Source organism: Aspergillus wentii (assembly GCF_001890725.1).
Source record: "Aspergillus wentii DTO 134E9 unplaced genomic scaffold ASPWEscaffold_3, whole genome shotgun sequence".
NCBI classification, from domain to species: domain Eukaryota; kingdom Fungi; phylum Ascomycota; class Eurotiomycetes; order Eurotiales; family Aspergillaceae; genus Aspergillus; species Aspergillus wentii.
The window spans coordinates 4,258,057-4,280,870 of record NW_024467834.1 but is presented as its reverse complement, the minus strand read 5'-3'; the positions used below and the strand labels follow the sequence as shown (position 1 = coordinate 4,280,870).

General features: G+C 48.5%; 5 protein-coding genes across 5 annotated transcripts; 1 reads left to right on the top strand and 4 right to left on the bottom strand.

The window, feature by feature from the left end:
- Nucleotides 1-105: 105 nt before the first annotated feature.
- ASPWEDRAFT_39685 (uncharacterized protein) lies at nucleotides 106-6,788 on the bottom strand. Its single transcript, XM_040835157.1, has 6 exons — nucleotides 6,435-6,788; nucleotides 4,396-6,360; nucleotides 2,870-4,313; nucleotides 2,718-2,818; nucleotides 476-2,639; nucleotides 106-422 (listed from the first exon to the last, which is right to left on the bottom strand). Exons 1-6 carry the CDS (start codon nucleotides 6,695-6,697, stop codon nucleotides 282-284), a joined length of 6,078 nt encoding a protein of 2,025 aa, XP_040691660.1. The 5' UTR covers nucleotides 6,698-6,788; the 3' UTR covers nucleotides 106-281.
- A 3,583-nt stretch (nucleotides 6,789-10,371) lies between these two features.
- On the bottom strand, nucleotides 10,372-11,082 carry ASPWEDRAFT_27298 (putative haloalkanoic acid dehalogenase; the record flags this gene model as incomplete). Its single annotated transcript, XM_040832979.1, has 1 exon — nucleotides 10,372-11,082. One exon carries the CDS (start codon nucleotides 11,080-11,082, stop codon nucleotides 10,372-10,374), a length of 711 nt encoding a protein of 236 aa, XP_040691659.1.
- A 118-nt stretch (nucleotides 11,083-11,200) lies between these two features.
- On the bottom strand, nucleotides 11,201-13,637 carry ASPWEDRAFT_739287 (Zn(II)2Cys6 transcription factor; the record flags this gene model as incomplete). The annotated part of the gene is made up of 7 exons (XM_040839403.1): nucleotides 11,201-12,324; nucleotides 12,368-12,966; nucleotides 13,010-13,095; nucleotides 13,138-13,313; nucleotides 13,357-13,432; nucleotides 13,478-13,509; nucleotides 13,555-13,637. 7 exons carry the CDS (start codon nucleotides 13,635-13,637, stop codon nucleotides 11,319-11,321), a joined length of 2,058 nt encoding a protein of 685 aa, XP_040691658.1. The 3' UTR covers nucleotides 11,201-11,318.
- Nucleotides 13,638-14,068: 431 nt separating this feature from the next.
- Nucleotides 14,069-18,054, bottom strand: ASPWEDRAFT_59240 (ABC transporter ATP-binding protein; the record flags this gene model as incomplete). Its single annotated transcript, XM_040838439.1, has 5 exons — nucleotides 14,069-14,743; nucleotides 14,790-15,799; nucleotides 15,846-16,749; nucleotides 16,799-17,078; nucleotides 17,126-18,054. 5 exons carry the CDS (start codon nucleotides 18,052-18,054, stop codon nucleotides 14,069-14,071), a joined length of 3,798 nt encoding a protein of 1,265 aa, XP_040691657.1.
- Nucleotides 18,055-18,481: 427 nt separating this feature from the next.
- Nucleotides 18,482-21,084, top strand: ASPWEDRAFT_182763 (uncharacterized protein; the record flags this gene model as incomplete). The annotated part of the gene is made up of 8 exons (XM_040831944.1): nucleotides 18,482-18,565; nucleotides 18,622-18,645; nucleotides 18,699-18,814; nucleotides 18,878-19,338; nucleotides 19,398-19,690; nucleotides 19,738-20,172; nucleotides 20,219-20,469; nucleotides 20,525-21,084. 8 exons carry the CDS (start codon nucleotides 18,482-18,484, stop codon nucleotides 21,012-21,014), a joined length of 2,154 nt encoding a protein of 717 aa, XP_040691656.1. The 3' UTR covers nucleotides 21,015-21,084.
- Between the last annotated feature and the right edge of the window lie 1,730 nt (nucleotides 21,085-22,814).

The window sequence follows — 22,814 nt, the reverse complement described above, 5'->3', positions numbered from 1 at the left end:
GATGCGCATTGCTCGTCAGCCAATCATCGTGACTGGAGGCGTTCTAAGAATAGAATGAGCATCACGACGTGCATATACGAGTCAGTGTGAGTTGAGTTAGAGCTACATGGGCTATATCATAGACGGCTTGCTCAACCGTTGTGTTTATTCCCCGAATTTCATTGTCTGTACTTCTCGATGCTTTCTATTTAATGGCCCGTCAAATCGTCAATATCGCCAGGATAGCCATGCACAAACTCGAGAGTTCAATGTTCTCGTCTACCCGAAAATGAAAATAGATACTAAAAATGGCCAAACTGGGCATCCATGTCTGCTGCTCGTGTGACTCCTTCGGCGTTCGTATGGTTCTGCCCTCCTACGGGCGCGCCGCATTGCGGGCATCGAGCTTGCTCCATTGGCATTCCGCAGTCTCCCACGGTGAACTATTCATGGTCAGTCCTTGTCTAAATTCAAAGAAAGTATTGAAATGTCTTACAGGATGATGGTTTCGACAATAATACCAATGACCAGTGCCCGAGAACTGCTGCGCCATGGCCCTATAGACTTCTCTTTTTTCTTCAGTCGTGACGAAATCGTAAAATGTCCCACCGTTCACCAATCGTTTGGCTTTCTCAATATCGTCTTTCAAAAACGACGTGCCCGAATGTCGAGAACACAGCTCTTCACACTCCTTTAAATTCTGAAGCTCTCTTTGACGCGTTGAAATTTCCAAGGCGGCATCAACAGCCTGGCCTCGGGCCTTGAGATTAGTGAGTAACAGCATGGAGAATAAAGCGTGATGGATCCGTCCTTCCAATTCCTGTTGTGGAAACCTAGCATTCTTGCTGCATTCAACGAGGGAAACGCATTTTGTGAGAAGACCATTTATTCTGTTTGCAATTCCATCAACCAGGGCTGTGCGAACACGCGAGTCCACAGTGTCGTTACCGGATATCGCATCATGGTCCCATGAAATGGCCCAGCTAAGTCGAAGACTGAGGCTATGACCTCGAAGTTCGAACCCTGTCTGGATGGCCGACTCATCAAACTCGAAGGCGTTGGGTGCGATGTCTCGTTGTCGTGCGACTGCCGCAGCAAATATACTGTTCACCCTCCCAAACGGCTGCTCTGTCTTTGATACAGCTTTAACGTATTTGGCGACACGCTTTTGGAGGTTGGCCCCCTTCGCTTTATAGGCCTCTAGGGAGTCTCTGATTTGTTCCGCGTTTCGCGACTCACCAAGCGCTTTCGACCATTCGAGGATAAATCGCGATCTCTCCTCCTGCATCTGGACCTCGCATCGCTGAATATCCTCCAGTAAATGCGCACACTTGGAATTTGCTTGTGCGACAAATCTTCTCGTAGCCTCATCCAGCAACGCTTTTTTGACGATCCGATTGTAGCGATCGACATCCCTAACTGGCATTCGGCATTCAGGGCACCCTTTCATCGTTGTACCGGAGGTTATTACCCGGTTTGATAACCTTGGCCGAACAATATTTCCAGAGGTGGGATCAGTGATGTAGTGTGTAGTAAGCTCCATGATGCCATCAAGAGAAGAGACCGTATAGAAATGTCCACAAGAGAGGAACATCAATGGATCCGCGTCAAGATCAACTTCGCCGTATTTCTCAAACGTAATCAAGTCCACATCTCGCTGAAGAATATCTGGCTCACAGCAAATCTGGCAGAACTTGGAATCGGGACAGGATTCCCCACAAACACTGGGGCATCGGTGTCTGCAAGTATCAAGTTTCTTATCGCACCGGCGGCTGCAAGGAATGATATCGCACGGGACTGCACATGGCATATGGCAATGATCTTCACGATGGTCACAACTCCATCCGCATAGTTCTGCACAAGGAGGACACGGTTCGTTGCATTTCTTGGGACATCTGCTATGTTTGCACCGCACCTCGCAAGGGCGTTTGCATGGGGAACAGACAGTGTCAGGATGGCATGGTTGGTCGCAGATGTGCGAGCAGGTCGTATATGATCGTCCACAGGATGTGTTGCACGAGCCGTGATTTATACGAACGGAGCCATTTTGGATATTCGTACACTTCCAGCACGGCTTTCGGCAGTTGTGACCGCAGGGCAGAAGAGAATTGCATGGCTGCGAACACTTGACGCGATCTATGTTTTCATGACAGCGCATGGTGATGCTGTGACCACAACCAGAAACTATCCGGGTCACTGGCTGCTCGCATTTGATATTTGTGAGGTTGACCAAGTGCTGGCATTCCACCTCAGCCTTGTGCCCGCATGGAAGGACAACATCGGGAATCTTCTCCGGACAGTCTCCACACGGCTCATGGCATTTCCTGGAACACAAATGGCCACAGTTTCGAATCCTAGTACACAAATCCATGCATTTTACCGCTCGATGTAGTGTCGTCGAATGGCATTTCACCGAGCAGCTATGTCCACAGGTCAATCTCAACCCGCACTTCTCCGCACAGCCTCCCTCAGGAGCATGGATGGCAAAGTCATCAGGGGAGGAGACATAGACTTTATTGTTCGGGTGGCGCGAGCATTGGAGCTCCAGCCTTCGGCCAATATTGGCTTCCTTTTCGAGGATTTGTATGACAGATGACCACATCGGAACGGGGGAAGCGGTGTTGGCGTCGCCGATTATATACATACCATGCCTGGCACGACTGCATGTTGTAAAAAGTTAGTAAACTTATCATGGGGAGGAGCTCGCCCTCTAGTTATAGAGCCAAATGGCTACTTACCTCAGAAGAACGTTGATCCGATTTGGAGTCTTAAGGAACCCGCAGTTCTGATACTTGTTGCTTCGTACAAGGGAGATGATAACAACAGTCGCTTCTTCGCCCTGAAGGTTAAGTAAGATCAGTAAAGAACTAAAGTGCACTTTGGCTCTTACCTGGAAGTTATCCACTGTTGCAATTCTTAGCTCGTCTAAAAGCTTTCCCTTTTGCACCGGGAATTGTTGGTCTCGTTGTCTTGGCCATCGCTCCTTCTTGTCGCTCGTATTATCTCTTTCCGAGTCATCCAAAGCCTCCAAATCTTCTTCGCCGATGATGAGATCCACGATCTCTCCCAGCATATCCCTCAGTAACTGGAGTTGCCCGACGTATGGTGTCAAGACGGCGATTTCACCGGGCTTGTATTTTCCCTGTCGACACAGGTGCCTCACCGTTGCCGTCACCATGCTCGCTTCCCAGATGTTTGTCTTGCTTTGCATCGGCTCAGCCGGATCACTGGGGTCCTCTGTATTCCGGTGATCAAGCCAGAATAACCTGCGTTTCATACCAGCAATTGCAGGGTATGTTGTTGTATCGGGGTGATCTCGGAGGTGAGGATAGAGAGTGTCGCGAACTAGTGTTGATACCAAAGGATGCATTCGTCGCTGATGGTCTAGCTGTGCAATGGGAAAACGGCATCGTGGCAGTTCATCTCCTTCGCCACTATTCGCCAACATGTCTCCAAAGTTCGAGTTGGCGAGCCGTTCGAATAGCGACTCGTCAAGGTTGTACTTTGGACCAGACCGCCCGTACTCCATTGACAGCTTCAAATTGGAGATGCGTGGACGCAATTGGAGGTGATCCCCGATGAATATAGCATGCTGAATGGAAGGGAGCAGCGCTATAAGAACATGGGATTCTAGCACCTCTCCGGCTTCTTCACAGATCATGACTTTGGCACGAAGGCCACGAAGCATGTCAGAATTATTGGCTAGACCAACCGTCGTTACCCCTATAATATGGAACTGATCAAGAAGTACGGCATCCGATTCGTGGTGTAAGGCAGTCAGTTGCTGCATGACTGACGAGTGTACTTGCAGGAGAGTTTTGAATTCTTGCGAAAGCTCTTTGAAAGCCGAGTCGTTCCAGTACTGAAATAAACGAGTGCGCTCGAGGTTCGTCAGTGTCCAGACATCGACACTAAGAAGTTGGTCAATAGATCGGTCGTTCCCATTGCTGTTCCAGTCACCAGGAGCATCGCCAGAGAACCAGTCCATTAGCAAATCGTATTCCATTTCTTCCGTTGCGCCACCTAATATTTTGTCTGCCTGTACCGGCAACCTCTTCTTCAGAAACCATGCCACAACTCCGATAGGACTTCCTTGAACCCGGTTGCATATTTGTTCGATCATCGCACTTATCGAGTCCCTCCTTGCCCGACATTCGGCAATTATCTTACCCAGGCCTCTAATCCGTGGCTTGGGCATTTTTTTCTTATGGTTATCGAGAGATAGCTCTTCTAAACGGGCAGACGTGCTTGGAGAACCGATTCGAGCAATATTGCTGACGCCGGAATCGAGGAGCTCATGAAGAAATTGGTCAAGAGCATGGTTGGTATAGCAGCTATAGCGAATTATTCAGCACTGCCACGATGGATATGAAATGATAAAGGCACTGCCAGGAAAATTCGGACGGGGACACTTACACGCACAAAATTGGACCCAGCCCCAATAGATCCCTGTTGCTTAACAACACCCTTGCAAGCTGTATTCCCACAAACGATTTGCCAGTTCCTGGTGGACCTTGAATAAGTGCTACTTCGTGTTTCAATGCAGACACCATCGCAACGGCCTGTCCGTGGTCTAGAGTCGTTACTTCGGAGAGATGTGTGGAAAGACTGTGCGGGTCGTCTGAAACAGATATTGCTAATGGCGGGAAGGTGTCATTGGTATCGTTTTTCGATTTCGGAATACATGAAAGGTCAAGAGCACGATTCTGGAGGTATGCAGGTGAGGGGACGATGATATTACCATCGGTGTAGATAGTTGTTGGGACCTGATTGGAGAGATTTGCCTGTGCATAGGGGGCTAGCCAGGTGGTAAATGGGATAGAAGTCGGGTTCCTGTGTAATGTTTGCAGACATCGCAGAACTCCTTCAAAGGACTTGTAGAGGACTGCCGGAAATTCGACAAGAATAAGTGGCCTGCTCGGGTCTCTCTGGCCTGTCAGCGATAATAGATTGGACATGTCGACTTCGTATGTTAGACTTGTTGGGCGAGCTGTGATCATGGCTCTATGTCCATCACTGACAAGATCGCGCACACGACGACCGGTCAAAGATGCGTCACGCTCTTCTTGGTATGATGGATTGATTTCCCTTTTTGAAACGAGCAGGAAAATGACGTTCGGATTTTCCTCATCTTCGCCGTCGATAAGAGCTAATAATGGCCCCCCTTCTTTTAATGCCCGGAATTCACGCCACCATTGCTTTCTTTTGGCTGCTGGCTGATTCTTTAGTCTGCTGAGCTGCTCGAATTCTATCTCGATGTCGACACTTTTGTTCAAATTGGACTTGACTTGCTGGATCATAGCACCGAGGTAGATTCGAGCAGGAGTTGGACTTGCATCGCGTAGGATTCTGCGCTTGACCCGCCAGTCCGGATTGTGCACAAGGGTGGCCCAGTTTTCCAGAATCAGACGGACAGCGTCACGAATTACCCCAGACGTGTCTTCTCTTAGCAAACGAAACTGAGAGTCGAGAAGCCGAAGAATGCCAGTCTGGTGATGTTGTGAAGGGGAATTGAGAGTATTTCGGACTGGCAGGAAGTCATCCCGTTCGGTAGATATGATCTCATTGATTGTGGGTAAGATCCTGATATCCGAGATCAACGCATGATCATTGTCGTGACGTGGTCCAAATTCAGATAGTTCTCCGGGAAGGTCGACAACAGGCTCGGGAATAGTTTTTTGCTGAGGCACATTAGTTCCTTTGGAGACTAATATGCTGTCTCCCATCGAAAGAATGTCTTTGATTTTTAGAAGATTCTCGTGTATCAAGCGGATGCTGCGACTGGCACTACCACGATCAATGTCTTCCGGAGAGTAAAAACTGCAGAGTTTCTTGACAATTTCGCGAAACTCAGGCATGATTCCGGCCGCCTGATTCAGTGTCAAATTTCCGAGAAGGGTTTTGGTTGTAAGACGGAGCGCCTCTTCAAATTTCAAGACCTCCTCTTGTCCAGTATTGTTGCTGTTCTCAACTTGATCTTTCATCCGTAGTAAATGACTCGTCACGTTCGTGAAAAATGCAACACCCCTTCTCCCATCATGCCCATGAATGACGTTGTATACGGTTCCAACTGCTTTTTCCAGGACAAGGGAAGACATGATGTTGTCATTGGAGACTAAACAAAAGAACATAATGCAGTGAGGGTCAAACATCGGTTTCAGAACGCTGTAGGATGGAGAGAAGTCTGTTTCAACAATTTGACGGATTAAGAGAAGGCCATGTTCGGTAGCCAGGTTGTTGATCACGGAATGCTTTGACTCTGTGGAGGTTGCGACGCCATGAATTGCATTTTCCAGAAATTCTTCTATTTGCCCGGTGGAGAGTGTTGTCGCTTTCCCTGAGATGAAATCTCTTTTTTTGGGGGGCTTGCCCGGTATCAAACTACAGAATGCTACTGTCAGTACTGGACGTAATTCTTTTGCGGTGACTTGATAATTTTAGTCGTGCATACATACCTCTTGCCCCTCATATCAGTACCACGGCCTCGTCGCTGGGTTCCACGAACTGTCGCCATAGGCCTCCCACCTTCTTTTTTTCTTTCATTATTTTTCGGTCTAGAAATTTCACCGTTAGACTTTTGAGCGTCACCACCAACAAGAGCAGGATTTTCATGCCCAGGAGCTTCTGCTTCAGGCTTCCGACCACGCCCACGACCATGGCCCCTTCTACGAGTGGCCCCGTTGCCGCGACTCGTTGGATTCCTGCCGCTGTCTCCCATTTTTGATGGACGACACACGTCCTGAGCTTGCGGAGACTCGAAGGATCACTTGTGAGAGGAAAGAGGTGAAGGTGGGAGAATGCTGGAGGAGAGAAGGTGGGGAGCAAACAATGAGGCTGTCAACACAGCGCGCCTAACCGTTTTAGGAAACATGACCAAACAACTCACGCAACACATTCACTTGGATTTTTGTTTATTTTGATTAACATCTGATCTCGACTCTGCTTAATTTAAAACTGGCTATCAGAGGATGAAACTTCCATTCCGAACCACCTGGTCCTTTAACGGGTGGGTTGCATCCAAACAGTGTACCTCAGCTGCCTCGCACTCCTGACACATATTGAATCCACCGGGGCATAACCAACAGTTATAGAAACGCTCCAAATCGGGGAGATCAGACTGACAGTTATTGCAGAATGTCACCTTGCTATGTGGATACGGTGGCGTAAAAGTCGACTCCGTGCTGCCTTTCTTTGCCTCGATGAGCTCCCGAATTTCATCCACCTGGGTTGCTGAGGATGCATCTCGGTGAGCTGTGGTAAGAGAGCTCGTTGCGCCATGGGCAAGGAGAGTCTCGACTGCTGATTTATTTCCATGCCAGGCTGCGAAGAACAACGGTGTACGGCCAAACGGATCTGCAAAGTTGATTGGAACGTCTTCCTTCAAGAGCAAGCGTATCACCTCTGGATCTCCACCTTCGGCCGCATATGACAGCAAGTTTCTGTCAAAGAGACAAAGAGAGTCGCGTTTGGCACCACGGCTGAGAAGCAGCTGCACAATCTGGGGATGTCTTCCTTTCGCTGCAAATGCGAGAGGAGTCTGGCCGAATTTGTTGGGTGTGTCTGGATTGGCGCCCTGATCCAGCATTTGTTGAGCCAAAGAGTGCTTACCGCGCATAGCGACGTATGAAAGCGCAGTGTTGCCTTTGAAGCCAATGCCATCGTTCGTTGCTTTGGCGTCGAGCAACAGGCGCATCACGGTATAGTGTTGGTTCTCTGCTGCATAGGCCAAGGGCGAGCCAGCTTTCCTGTCAATAGAATTGACTTCGACGCCGTGGCTAATTAAACACTGGACGACATCTGCATGTCCATTCATTGCTGCATATAACAACGGACTGCGATTGTGGGTGCACATGGAGTCGGGTTGTGCCCTTTTATCCAGAAGTAATCGCACGACAGAAAGATGGCCTCCTTCAGCAGCCAAAGATAACAGACTTCGGCCCTGATTTGTTCTCTCATCGGCCTGTGCCCCGTTGTCCAGCAACAACTGCACCACGTCCAAATGCCCCCTTTGAGCTGCAGAGCATAAGGGCGTTGAACCGTCGATACTTTTATAATGCCCATTCGCTCCATGCTCCAGAAGCTGTCCCACTGCTCCAACGCTGCCATTCGATGCAGCGTAATACAAAGGCGTTCGTTGGTCAACGATGCTCTTGCCATCTATCTCCGCTCCGGCATTTACGAGACAGAGGATGACATATAAATTTCCGTCCACCGCTGCCCATGACAGGGGACCCCGGTTATCTTCATCCTTGCTGTCAACCTGTGCTCCTCGTTGAAGCAATAAATCCGTCAATTCTCGACTCCCTCGACCAGCAACGTACGATAGCGCTGTACGGCCTTGCGTATCCCTCAATTCCAGATCAATGCCGTTGTCCAATAAATGTTTTGCCAGTCGTACACATCCACCCTCGACGGCGTAGGACAGTAGGGTTCGAGAATCTCGTTCATTTCGATCATTTATATCTGACACTCTGGCTCCCAAGAGTTTGAAAGCCATTTCCTCCTTGCCGTAAAGCGCTGCGAGCTCCAGTGGACTAGGACCCCATCTGCCCTCCTCGTTGGCCACAGCACCGCTGTCCAGCAGCAATTGAACCGTCGTCTGATCTCCGTCCTTTGCCGCGAAATGCAACGGCGATAGGCCATCTGTATTCATCTTGTTTGGATCGGCGCCGTTTTTCAGTAAAACCTCTGCCACGCTTATACTTCCCCGCTGGATAGCCCAGGATAATGGGGTGGAATGGTTGCTGTCCAGGGCATTCACAGAGTGACCACGCTCGATCCATGTTGCTGTTAGGTGAGGCCAATTGAGATGAGCCAGAATGTGCAGTGCTGTCACGTCTTTCGGGTATCCTTGACTGCGGAGGCCATGAAAAGAAGCAGACGAAAAGATTGCCTGGACGCAGCTCTGGATTGCTCCGTGACAATTCAGGAACTGTTCAAGGTCATCGATGATTTCGGGCTCCGGCGACATTCCCAAATTATTCGCTGCGACTTCCAACAATGGATATTTTTCAAGTCGCGATTCATACTCTTCGTCGCTCTTGCATGGACCACCCCGGAGGACGTCCAAGAATAGGTATGTAGTAGATGCATTTCCGATGTAGTCCGTCGCCTCTGGGTACTCCTGCAGCCAACTGTCCATCGGATATTTTTGAAACTTGGGATGAACATGAATAATGTTACTCTGATCATTGAGGGCTATTAAACCAGCGCAGAGGGGTACAATTTCCGAAACATCATGAAAGCTACCCCGATCAAGAACTCTCTGGCCCGGTTTCACTGCGAGGGCATGCTGCAATTGGACTGTCGTGAGGGGCTGTTTGGAGATGAGAACCCAGGATAGCGTCTTGTAAGCTAGATCACGAGACTCTGGTTCAAGATTGCGGATATGATCGAGGGCGTCCTCAAGTTTCTTCGACATGATCAAGTAGCGGTGAGACTGGTGATTGGGTGGGGATGGTTCGATTTGATGGGTGTTGCTTTTCAAGTAAGCATTTTATCAACGCTGAACGTGGGCGAGAGCAGAATTTAAATTTCTTGAATCTGAATCTCAGCTGAAGATCGCCAACGCCACGTGGACGTCGAGCTGAAATAAAGGTGGGGTGGCGAGGATCGCGCTTCAGCTGAAGCTGAACCTCAGCGGGGCCAGAATATGACGATGTTTTCTCAACTCAATCATTATTATGTATATTGTTTGGGCTTGAACAATTCCTAAAACTCTCCCTTTAATGAGCATACTATCTTTTCAACAATGGTGTTCAGTGACGGTATAGCGCAGCGCTGGTATGCTGCTGGCCTATACTTATGGTCAATGTGAGTGCTCTATGTCCAGGCTAAAGAATGAAATAATGCAAGAAGAATACTAATGGAATTGAAATATATGATCGCAAAATGATACTATCGGCTAATGTAAATAATGTCAACATTGGGTGTCTCAGGCAACCCCACAGCTAGGCAGACACTGGCAAGGCAGCAACCAGGACATCCTTTGGTCCCAGCGGTGTCGAATTTAAACAAACATTTGACCAAGATAGGAGCGTTTATCATTGTAATTCCTTAAGCTATCCAAATAATGTATGGACAAACAAGGTCGGATCTTCAGGCTACATGTGCCTCTGATTCAATCAAAGCCGTCCAAAAAACAATTTGGGCTGCAAATGTGAATGACCTCAATTCAGCTCTATGCAAGGCATGTATTGATGGGAAATTGTCTATCGTGAATGCTCTACTGAAATGTGCCCCAGGACCGACATGAATGCGACGCAAGACAACACTGCATGTTTATTGCAATTCTCTATCGCGAGACTGACATCATCAATGCCCGTTTACAACATGAGGGCTTCCAGATATCAACTTGGAATTCATTTTTTATAAACAATCCAGACCCTCTACCTACTGTCCTCTCTCCAACGCATCCGCCATCTCCCCTAGAGTATCAAACTTCCAATCGTAGATATTATCCTCCAAATTGCCCATCGTCGCACCCGGCCTCACAATCCACACTGACTTGAGTCCCATCTTCTTCGCCGGATGATGATCGTGAAACTGGCTCTGCGCAGTCTGCAGCACCTGCTCTGGAGTGACACCAAACTTGTCCTTGACAGATCCAAGCATATACTCAAAGTTGCGCAGATCCGGCTTATACGACCCCACATCCTGCGCCGTGATGATCAGATCGAATGGGAAGCCTTGCAGACTCCCCGCATTCGTCTTTGCGAACGACCCTCTATCCACATTCGATAGAACGACAAGTTTATATTGTTTTGCCAATCTCTTCAGTGCATCAATCGTATCCGGAAACGCAGGCCACTTTCCAACCGAGTTTCCGAATTCTTGCGATTCTTCTTCGGATGGTGCGGGGAGGGAAAGGCGTGCAGCGAAGGGGGCGTAAATCGTCGCTAAGAGCTGCGAATAGGGCATATCGGGTGTTTGGGTCTGCTGTTCTCTTTCGAGCTCATGATAGACGGTAAGCAGATGCTGGCGAGAGTATTTCTCGGTGGATTTGTTCAGGAGAGGCTGGAGGGCTGCGAGGATGCCGCCTTCCCAGTCGACGAGAGTGCCGTAGACATCGAAGGAGAGGAGGCGGTAGGCGGAGAGGGACATGGTGCTGATATGATATATGATATTTGATTTGATGATGTAGGATACAGAGTTGGATATCTCGATATTTATGTGGTATTCTTATCGTCGTGAGTCAATTAATACGGTCGTATCTGCTTATCCGGATGCGGGGATGATTCGGGTACATGCACCCGATCGGAGGGGCACCGATCGGGATAGCATTATCACATCGGAAGAGAATGTATTCGTATATTCATAGCAATGTACAGTTATATTCATCACATTGCAGAATCCAAATTCAACGGATCATCCGGGATCTGCAGTTCATCCATCCAGTTGCTTCCGAGTGAGAGATTCTCCTCCGATCCCGGAATGGCGGCGAACGCATTCAACTCGTTCGGGAATGACGAGAAGAAGCCATCAAAGGAAGGGACTGTCGTGTCCGTCTGCAACTCTAGATCGGGTGTTGAAGTCACTGGCTCCGACCGCCACAGTCTCGCCCATTGCCTGAACTGATCATATCCCGATGCCTCAGTCACTGTATTTTCTGTCTGGCTCCGGCTGTTTAATCGCTGTCTGGCTCTTTCAAGTGCTTCAATAACAGCGACTTCTGATCGGGCGGATTCCAGCCCAACACACATCTGTCGGATCAAGGACATTCCTTGCGTGAGCGATGTTGATATCGCATCGGTTGCTTCGTTCAGACCGTGTGCAATCAGCGCTAGCAAAGCAGCTCGACACGCATTAAACTCGGTATAGGATACTCGAGCTAATCCACCTGAGTTCTGTAGTAACTGGCACAGCTCGATCGCTCTGATCGCAGCATTCAAGGAATCAACGCGTAGATCAGTCATTGGATCCGAACGCGTCGAGCTCGGCGATTCCTCGCCTGACTGGTGAGAGAATATAAAAGGTCTCCCCATGTAGATCGTGGCAGTGGTATAGTTGAGCTCGAGATGGACATTGCAGCGGAATAGAGGTCCATCCGGATTGAGATCTCGACAGTGAGTCTGGGATGGAAGAGACGACCACCAGGCACGGAGTCGAGAGCGGATAGTTGTTAGCTTGTCAAGATATCCACTTTGATGGTTTCGAGGGCATCGACGGAGAGATTTGATGGTGTTGCATGCTTCTGAAAGACGGCTGGTGAGGAAGATGACCGCTGTGAAGTTGGGCAGATTCGAAACACGAGAAGATGTGATTGATGGTATATCAACTGGCATGTCTGCGTCTGTTTCTGCTGAGGACACAGATACAGGCCGTCCATGGAGAATGCTGATCCGACTGGAATGGTTAGCAGTTACAACCAACAGGTAGGGATCCATACCATTCTAAGGAGTATGCAGACCACCACAGCCGATTGCGCAACTCAACAGTCGTGATATCGGCATTCCTCCTGTAAAACCTGCGATGCATTCCATTCTGAACGGCCATCTTAATCGCAAGCCCATAATAGGTATACGCCAGCCCAGACGTATCAATCGGTAGCGTATAAATCCCCAACAGCAAAAAGGCCTGCACAGTCTCCACAGACGCAATCGTGATCAAGTCCGGAATCAACCGACACGAGAACCGATACAATTCAAGTCCAACATGGTCGTCCGGAATATTCTCAGACACAGGCGTTCCATGCGCGGGTTTCGTCTGCATATAAGCAAACTGCGTCCCAACCGCCAACGTCATGAGGAGAGTGCAGACCCAGCCTGCATCGTGGATCGTCAGTGGCTGCTTGTTAGTGTAGTAGTACTCGAGCTTTTGACGAAAGGTTGTCTCGTCAAAATAGTAGTAGTTGGTCTGCGCGAACTCGAGGAACGTGTCGGTGAGGAATTCAGCAATGTTGCGTGGTGGAAAGTACATCATGGCTGAAGATATACAGGAACTGGACGATTGAAGGCCAGTTGCTCTGAATGATCGGTCGGGTTCATCCTAAGCTGTTAGTTACGCTCATCTATGATTCCGAAAGATGTACCTCATTATCAGGGACATTGCCCAGGCTTTGCAATCTGCGTTGGATCATTTTGGAAAAGTTCCAGTAGGAGAATTCGCCAGAGTAGTCTACCTAGTCAGCGTATATCAATATAAACCGGGAGGACATACGCATCGTGTTTGTCGAAAGAGGATCCAGAGAATAGCTTTCTGATATCTCGTCTTTTTCTTCATCTTGATGGCTATTTTCGAGATTGTCTGCTACTTCCTCCAGACTGCCAGCGTCAAAGGATATATCGCCCAGAAAGTGTCGAATAATGCGCTTCATATGTCGGTCTTTATCTGTGCTGCACGAATTAATTCAGTCCAATGAATTGTGCGTGGTCATACCTCATATCTGGTGGTGGACCCTCAAAACATGTCCTGCTGTACTGCTGACATCGTGCACATGGCACACCTCCATTACCTGTAACAATCAGTCTCCATAAACTAGTATATCGAAGTGAAGTACATTTCTGTTTATGCTGTCGACACGGCATGCATCTAACCCAGTCAGCAGACTTTTCACCACACGAATCCCCCACTTACGCCCGCGCAGTTCTCTTCCGCAGTGACTCTGGGACTCGAGGCCGTCTCTGCCGCCCTGATCCTTTTTGCCGTGGTTCATTCATTATTATTGCAATCCATTGGATGATTGATGGTGATGAATTGAAACGCGGTGTTGCGCTCCGGATGCGGGGATTTGCCGTGTTTGCCTGAGGTGCAAAGTATGCCTGAGGCAGAAATCGTCTATCCTCGAGATGAACTACACATACTGGATGGTTAGATACGATAATTATCTATTTTAAGTGATGGATTGGTCTAACTGGTTGCAAAATGTGCATGATAATGATATGACTGGAGCCCTAAGAGCATCATTACAGATATATATATAAGCAGTTACGCCATGCGGCCATATATTATATAGCTGTATATATATTAGGTTCCCTAGATACCTATTCTAGGTAGTCTATAGCTAATATTACTATCTAAATAAAAATGATGAGGGTAGTTGTAGTATCTAATTTGAAGCGTTGCGTTCCCAACCCGCGAAGCCCGCCCTCTAGTCCAAAGCCTGAGCCTCACACATCTTGCTATACAATCCACCAGTCGCAATTAAATCAGAATGTGATCCCATCTCCTTAATGTTACCCTCATGGAATACACAGATCATATCCGCATCCTTGACAGTACTAAGACGATGCGCAACGGCTACTGTGATGCGACGTCCATCCTTAGCCGCAGCAAGGGCAGCATGCACAGCCCGCTCACTCTCCGTATCAAGTGCACTAGTGGCCTCATCAAGAAGAAGAATCTTTGGATCTCGGATCAGTGCTCTCGCAATTGCAATACGCTGCCTCTGACCACCGGACAGCTGTGATCCACCAAACCCAACAGATGTAGCCAACCCATCGGGGAGAGATGAGACAAAGTCCCACGCATTGGCAGCTCGAAGGGCAGACTCGATCTGACAATGTTCTACCTCAAGATCAGTGGAATTGTCATGGCTTAGGCCAAAAGCGACGTTTTCACGGATAGAGACTGGGAATAGATCTGGTTCTTGCTGTACGAGGGCGACGATCTTGCGGTAGAGGCGTGGGTTGAAGCTCGGTAGGGGAGAGGAATCGAGTTTGATCGAGCCGGCTGATGGATCGTAGAATCTTTCTAGAAGAGCTATAACTGTTGATTTGCCACATCCGGATGAGCCGACGAGGGCTATGAATTGGCCTTTTTTCAACTGTGGAATTTAGTTTCGATTCGTGAAGACAAGAGTGATAACGTACGCTCAGATCAAGGCCTTTCAGAATAGGGATGTCGGGTCGAAGAGGATAGGAAAACTTGACATTGTCCAGATCAATGGTGTCTGCTGCGCCAGGGCCATTTTCACGGGATTTATCTGTCTCCCGCACTGTTTGCTGGAGGTCATTGAGCCAGAAGAGGTAGTTGGCGGCGTTGACACCTTTCGTGATGCTAGTGGAATATTGAAAGAGCTGCGATGCGCTTTGGCCGGAGAAGAAGACCCCCAGAAAGGCGACAAAGAAGGCGTAAAGGGTAACCTGATCCAGCGACAGCAGGCGACATCCATACCAGAAGCCAAGAGCCATGAACCAGTATTCTGCGGACTGCGTGAAGGCAAAGCTCACCATCACCTTGAATAACGGACGCTTCAAGTCCGCCAATGCTTCATCCAACTCTCTGGTGTACCTCTCCAATACAGTATGCTTAATAGCAAGCGACGCAATCGTGCGGATCGAAGTGACAGCCTCTGACGCAATGGACGCGCTCATCATGTAGCGCTTTGAAGTATCACGATCAAACTTGGCGTCTAGCCTGATCTTCAAATAGCCTGAGCCCACCAACGGAGTCAGACCAGCACATATCACCACAAGACCAAGTTTCCAAGAATAGACGAGTGCCAAAACAGAACATGCAAAAAGATTCAGGGCGGCGATCAGTACAAGACCGATATTATAGCCCATCAGCTCGAGGATAGCCTGTGGGTTCGAATCCACGCGCGCAACAAGTGCGCCAGTACTATTCTCATCGCGATCGAAAAATTGAAGATCTTGTTGGAGGATGTCATGGAGACATTGTTTCCGGAGTTTGTGGCCGAAATGTTGGGCGACAGTGTTGGTTGCATAGCCGAGAATGAAATAAGATACTAGACAGCCAGCGGCAAGCACGATGAACATGGTTGCCAGGAAGTTTCCCTGCTGTTCTAATTCCGTTGATGGCAGGGTGAGGATATCAACCACACGAGATAGCAGAATCGCTTGGCCAGGGAAAGTCGCTCCTATTTTTGTTATTAGAAGGTAATGGCATCATGGCATATTACTTACCACCAACTATACATCCAGCTAATACCAGACAGTACACAAAGCTAAGCTCGGGGGTTGCCCGGAGAAGACGATAGATGACGAAGATAATGTTTCGCTGCTTGTAGTCATCGTAGTTGGCGTACTCTTTCTGCGGCATATTTCCGTTGCTCTTGTCAACCGAGACGCATGAAGTTGGGACTGAGAGTTTGGACGCAGTCTCTGCTTTCGAGGCATTGACCGATTCCAATTCTGGTTTCGATTGCCATCCGCGACTTGAAACAGCCAAGTCTTGGACTCTCACCAGTTGAGCATATGTGCCGTCACGGGCAAGCAAAGAATCGTGTGTTCCATGCTCGACGATACATCCCTTCTTCATCACGATGATGTTGTCAGCCTTTCGGATGGTCGCAAGCTTATGAGCAATGACGATTGTAGTGCGGCCTTCTGAAGCCCTATCCAAGGCCTTTTGAACCACACTTTCGGCATGCGGATCCAGGGCACTGGTGGCCTCATCTAGGATAAGAACTTTGGGTTGAGAAACAATACTGCGAGCAATTGCAATTCTTTGCTTTTGTCCGCCAGACAAAAGGCCACCACGCTGGCCGATCTCGGTCTCATAACCATTCGGGAGGCCGGCGATAAAATCGTGCGCAAAGGCCATGGTGGCTGCTTCTTGGATTCGTTCCATTTGTTCATCTTTCGGAGCATATTCCCAATTTGTACCCACCAGTCCTTGTTTGATATTTTCGAAAACAGTGCCCTGGAAGAGGACTGGCTCTTGCTGGACGAGACGGACATTTTTTCGGAGCCAGCTGAGATTCAATTGGTCGATTGGGTGGCCATCTAATTTGATGATTCCGGACTGAGGGTTATACCAACGCTCCAGAAGGCCGACAATCGTACTCTTTCCAGAACCAGATTGCCCCTAGGCAAATTTAGCTTCAAACAGTGACCATTTTTCATGATGAACTCACCACCAGGGCAGTAACTTTGCCAGCTTGGGCTCTCATGGAGAATCTGTCCAGAACCTTCACTCCAGGCCGAGTAGGGTAAGCAAAAGTAACATTGTCGAACTCCATTTCCCCTACAACCTCAGACGCTTGATGCCCGGTATTGTCATACGGATCAATTTCGGATTTGCGATCAATCAATGTGAATAGCTTCGATGCCGCCGTAGCGGAGCGGGTGAAGTCGACCATGTACGGAGCCAGCATAGTCAGCTGGGTAGCGGCAATAATGACCGACATGATGACACTTGATTGTTAGCAGAAATCCATAGCCGTTCAGGTAGCAGAGCTCACGTAAAGATGCCTCCAGTTTCCACAATCTCTCCTCCAGACAACATGCGGATACCTTGCCAGAAGGCTAAACCATAGCCCAAATAGACGATGCAGTACTCCGCCGAGAAAAAAACCCCGAAAATGATGGAAAGCTTGCTGCCAATCGTATGAGCCAAGGACAGGTACTCGTCAAATTTGTCAACCAGCCGGTCTCGAATTTCAAAGGCATGCGCAGTCCGCACACTAGAGAGAACGCTCTCACAAAAGGCGTTGGCCTTTGAGTTGATCTCGAGGATCTGATTCTCATAGCCTCCCATGAAACCTCCCGCAACACCATTCACGACAAGAGTCGCCGGGGCAATGCAGAGGCAGATAAGGGTAAGCTTCCATTGAACCACAAAGGCAATGATGAAAGCAGTGATGAACGCCGAGATGGCTTGGAAGACGAGACCGAGTTTTTCACTAATTCCGCCTTGAATCATGCGACCGTTAGATGTAGCTTGGGTCGCAATCGAGCCACCAGTTCCAGAATCAAAGAAAGCCACTTCCTGGCGAAGAGCCGATTTGAAAAAGTCATGCCGAATATTGCGAGTAATGATGTGCGAAGTGTATGTGAAAAGCGTGTTGTAGATATAAGATAGGACGAAGCGGGCAATTCCAAGGTAGAAGAAGTAAAGAGCTAGCTTTGAAGCTTCCGAGCGAAGTTGGGATTGCGAGGAGTGCGAGGATGTGAAGTCGGTGAGGGTGGTGATAAACCGGCCTATGATGAGGGGTTGGAAGGCGATGCCGGCACCGGAACCAATGGCTGCGAAGGATGCGACGGCCTGTAAGGAGAGCTCCAACGGACCGGCATACTGGAAGATTCGCTTGTAGGCGGCGAAAGAGCCTTCAGGCTCGTCTGGTGTAGCTGCTGCAGCGGTCTTTTCGCTGTCGATGGCCTCGGTATCCATGAGAGGTACTTCTGCAGAAACCCTTTTTTTCTTTCCACTTGACAAAGGGAATTATTCAAACGCTGAGTATAATCATCAATTATCAGGGGCTCCATTTTATAACTTATATACTACGACTTGTCGGGAGGAACTTTCGGGGCGGACTCCACGGTGTCCGTATAGGAAGTATGCAGAATAGGGCTAACGGCTCTCGGAGACGGCTGCCACGGGCCCCGGGCCCACCCATAACCATGGGTCAATATCCACCCATGCTTTGAGTCATTTTAAGGCCTTTCCAGGCGGGCACTGCTTTGGGAATAGGGCCGATAATTGGGCTACTGGGCCACCGCTAGACCACGTGACTCATGATCTCAATAGCAGATTTGGGTCTCGACGTTTCAATTCCCCGACCGTCAACCTCCAAGGGGTCGTGTTTTGCGTTATCGTCATGGAGGATCCTCATGCTCTGGGTGGATCTGATGATCCCGACGGCGTATCCTCGACAAGCCCGAATACTCTCATGACGCGAGCTGTTGGTGATCCATTTGGACTCTAAATTCTTCATCGCCATCGTTAACTCATGACCAGTGCGATACTTGTCGAATTCGCAAGGTATGTCTGAGCGCGACATCACGACTGATACATCGAAGCCTGATTTGCCCTAGATACGGTGTAACCGACAGTATCCTTGTGAGCATTGTGAGCAAAAGAACATTGAGTGTACCTATGCCGAGATTAAGGTCAAGGAGAAACGCACTCGCATCCACTTTACTCCTTTCTAGTATGCGCTGGGCCTTACTTACATTTTCGAATACACCTGAATGACCATCGTCTGATCCTATAGTGAAAGAAAAATCGACCACATCGAACGCCAACTCGACGGCATCATTGGGATTTTGCACGATCTCAAAGTAAGTCGGCCTGACACCGAACGGCCTGGGCTACCACGGAGTACACAAACACCATCCAACGAGTCACATTCGACGCCAGGAGTATCCAGCCATGCACCCCAGGGCGACTCGGCCGCTGGGCCACTCGTGGAAGGGGACTCTTCATTGACTGCCCACTCTGCTTTTGCAAACGAATTTCTGCAAAACTTCCTGAGCACGGATTCTGTGCATGATTGCAGTCTAGAGCTGCGTCAGACTCTAGATGCACTGGCCCATACTGTTGCTACACTCAAAAAGCAGACCACATCGAGCGAAATAGTTGGCACTCACTTGCCACCTACTCCCCGCCTCCGACTCCAAGGTTGCGAGCTTCCTCCCATTGAGAAAGCTGTTGCCCTGATACGTCTTGCAAAATGTGAGTACCAATTTTGACTGTTATGAGCACATATAATATCTAACCCGGTGGTTGCTTAGCCCAGACCCTCGCCGGTACCGGCTGGATCTATGAATTTATTCAATTAAATCAATTTTCAGATATGTGTGTCGGTGTCTATTTCTCCGGTGATTATCCCGAGGCAGATCTAATATCTGTAAACGCCGGCCTGCACTCTCTGTTCTGGGACTACGCTTTTGAACTATCCGAGGAACATAGGGAAGAATACTTTGGCTATGCTCGTCTATGCGAAAGAAATTTAGAAACTGCACTGGCTGGTCTGCCTCTGCATCTACCTGCAAACTCGAGCACAATTCTTGCACTCACTTTCGGTGTCAGTATCTCTTCATGAAACCCGAGGCTCAATCTGACCAATCAAAGGCTTTCCACTTCGTCGAGCGTTCAAAGCCTTCTATGTCCTGGACATTTTCATCCAAGGCATCTGAGTTATGCCAGACACTGGGCTATCATCGGAATTCATCCATGAAGCTCGACTCGCCAGAGACCATACAATACAAACGCTTTCTCTTCTGGGGCGTCTACTTTCTCGACAAGAGCTTATCACTTCGCCTTGGCCGAGCGTCAACTATTCCCGACTGTGAAATCACAGTACCGCGACCCTCAGCGGACAACTGCAACGCACCTGTTATGGCTTACTTTCCTTTGTGGATCGAATCTGCGCGATGCCAGGGCAGCATATATGCGACGTTATACAGCCCTTCCTCAATTGCTCAGCCTGATAAAGTGCGGCAAGAGAGAGTACAAATGCTGGTCAATGACCTACGGGAGTTGGAAAAGGCAACGCAAGAAACCCATGTAAGTCACCGTAGGCTGAGCAAAGAAGCTTTCTGATACCGCATAGAATCAATGGATCAGAGCTGCCAAGCAGAACTCTGGAGAAGACTTGATGGATTTTTTCGCTGTCTCGGACGACATCCTCCGTCTCTCTCTTCTCACGCTGGTTTATCGGGCCGCTCCGCCCACCAAAGAATCGTCCACCAGTTTCAGCTCAAACTGCATCAAAGCTGCCCAAGCCACGTTGCAGAGACATCATGACTGTATGCACGTGATCCACAGGAACCACCCTATCTACTTCTCCAAGTATATTCATTGGTAAGAAACTCCATCTCCGAATGATAACATCAACCAACTCCATCTTCTCCACAAGGACCCTCCTCTTCGCACCCTTTTCGCCATTCATCGTCATATTCTGCCACATCATCGAAACCCGAGATGAAAGTTACCTACCTCACCTACAGGCCTTTGTCGAATCCATCACATCCGCACCCACCGTCTCAGATGCTGCCGCCCGAATGTACCGTCTTTTCCTAGTCCTCTACAACGTCGCGTTGCGCTACGTAGAGTTCCGCACATCCCAGCAGCCAGAACAGACAGCAGCATGTGCCGAGATGGATCAACACCTTGCTGCATTGGGACTACCGGCACCTGGTTCGGGTGACGTCCATCAACAGGTGCAGTCTCTGAACACAGACCCTGGACATGATTCTATCGGACATCAAGACAAGCAGAGGGAGGAGCCGATGATGTGGATGGGAAATGAGGCAGAGTTGGATGGCTGGTTCTCTAGTAACCGGGCTATAATGGGGTTACTTCAGGAGCCGGACTTAAATATTCTGGATGAGGGTTGGATATACTAGAATTTCAGGGTTCTCTAATATTACTAGATACCTATAGGTTCTGGTGGGCATTTATTATAGCTTATTTACTATAGTTAGCAATAAAAGCAATCTACTCTTAATTATACACTAGATCTCTTCAAGCTGTGCAGCCGGCTTTTAATTTACTAGTATTTTTTAGTTGGCATGCATCTACACTGAACTCAGAATAGGATAAGACAACACATGGAATGAATGTCTTGCATATTAAGACTTTGCTTACAATTTGGGTGTATTTGTTGACGTAGAACGGTGTGGAGGGGACTGGGCGTGTCCAGCTTACAGCAACGAGGCACTGCATGCAGGTCTTATGTAGGAGGTACTACAACACAACGTGCATTTCTAGGGATTGATCTCAAGATGGTGCTCACCACAAGATCCTAGTCTTCCAAGAGGCCAACCCCAATACAACATGACAGCCGTGTATCCGTAGACTGCCAGTCTACCAATATTATTCTCTAGCCTCTGCAAGCAATGCGGATGGATCAGCACCGAGTCCACCCCCGAATGAGGTTACTCCCCGCGGTCCGTTCCTAAGACTACCCCAGATGCAGTAAAGGCAGGGTGGTATCCATGCAGTGCTATGCAAGACATGCGCCAGCTGCAGCATAAACCACGGGTACATCATAATTCTAACATCGTGGGCAGGTTTTTCTGTTGCTGTAGAAGAACTGTACCATGATGCTGCGAGCAAGGCATATGGTATTGGCTAAACTGTGTTGACGGAGCGGATTTTACTGACACCTCCATTTTACAGAGCACTTTAGCCAGCCACATTTAATATTCCCGTTTTCCATCTTTCGGTGAGTAGGAGGGATATTAGATGCGTCATGAAAGACATTTCTTTGATAGTCGTTCATTTAATGAGAATATATATATGGATCGGAGACTATTTCGAAGATAACATATTTCTAGAAACAGTGGTTGATTCAGCCCGATGGTTACTCCATTCTAGCCTTCACAGTAGAATGAGAAAGCTCCCTCTCTTTCCCTTACAATTTCAACAATCCCAGCAATGCACGATAATTTGCAAAATTGTATTTAACATATTTATGTTTTGTGGCGTGGAATCTTGCATGATGATATTTGATGCCAAGAGATTAGGAAATTTATCACTCAACCTAACATCAAACTCAATTGTAACCTTATGCAGATTCAAATCCGACGTCTTTTGGATATTTAATATTATCTGGATAATATTAATGGCCCAACGACCGATACCGGGTCAATGCCGAGTTCCACCAACCAGGTTCCTACATGATGTCATAAACGCAGAGCATTCAGCAGACAAGTATCTGACGCGTTCTCCATAATATCTCTGACAGTTACATGAACAGTTTCACAGTATGGGGATTGTGTAGGAGCACCAGTATGGTTTTACATTCTGATTGGATATGCAGCTAACAGACATAGTTACTATGGAGAACCCCTGCCGTTTCCAATCAATGAAAGTAGCCACCAGTGCATATGCAATTCCTAACGTTGAATCATTTCTTTGTGGTGTATTCTGCATCTGCACCGGTGCAGCTCGAGGCAGAATTGAATTACTTCGATCCGTCTACCGTACGATGGTGGATAAAGGATATGGTAAAAGCGCCCACAATCTACGCGATGCAAGGGAATACATCGTCGACCAGCTCTCCGACCCGCAGAATACATTGTCGATAAAACAGCTGTCTCGAGAATACCAGTTCCACCGACAGCCGGGTTTCAGACAATGACGGAAATTGAATAGTCGAGTAACTGGCATTGTGGCCTAGATTATCGACGGAAACGTTCGCA

Bases quoted from the DNA above. Each gene is read 5' to 3' on its own strand.
- ASPWEDRAFT_39685 (XM_040835157.1), bottom strand. From the start codon at position 6,697: ATGGGAGACAGCGGCAGGAATCCAACGAGTCGCGGCAACGGGGCCACT. The intron at 6,361-6,434 runs GTATGTATGCAC...AGCATTCTGTAG, and splicing joins ACTGATATGAGGGGCAAGAG to TTTGATACCGGGCAAGCCCC. The intron at 423-475 runs GTAAGACATTTC...GACCATGAATAG, and splicing joins ATTGTCGAAACCATCATCCT to TTCACCGTGGGAGACTGCGG.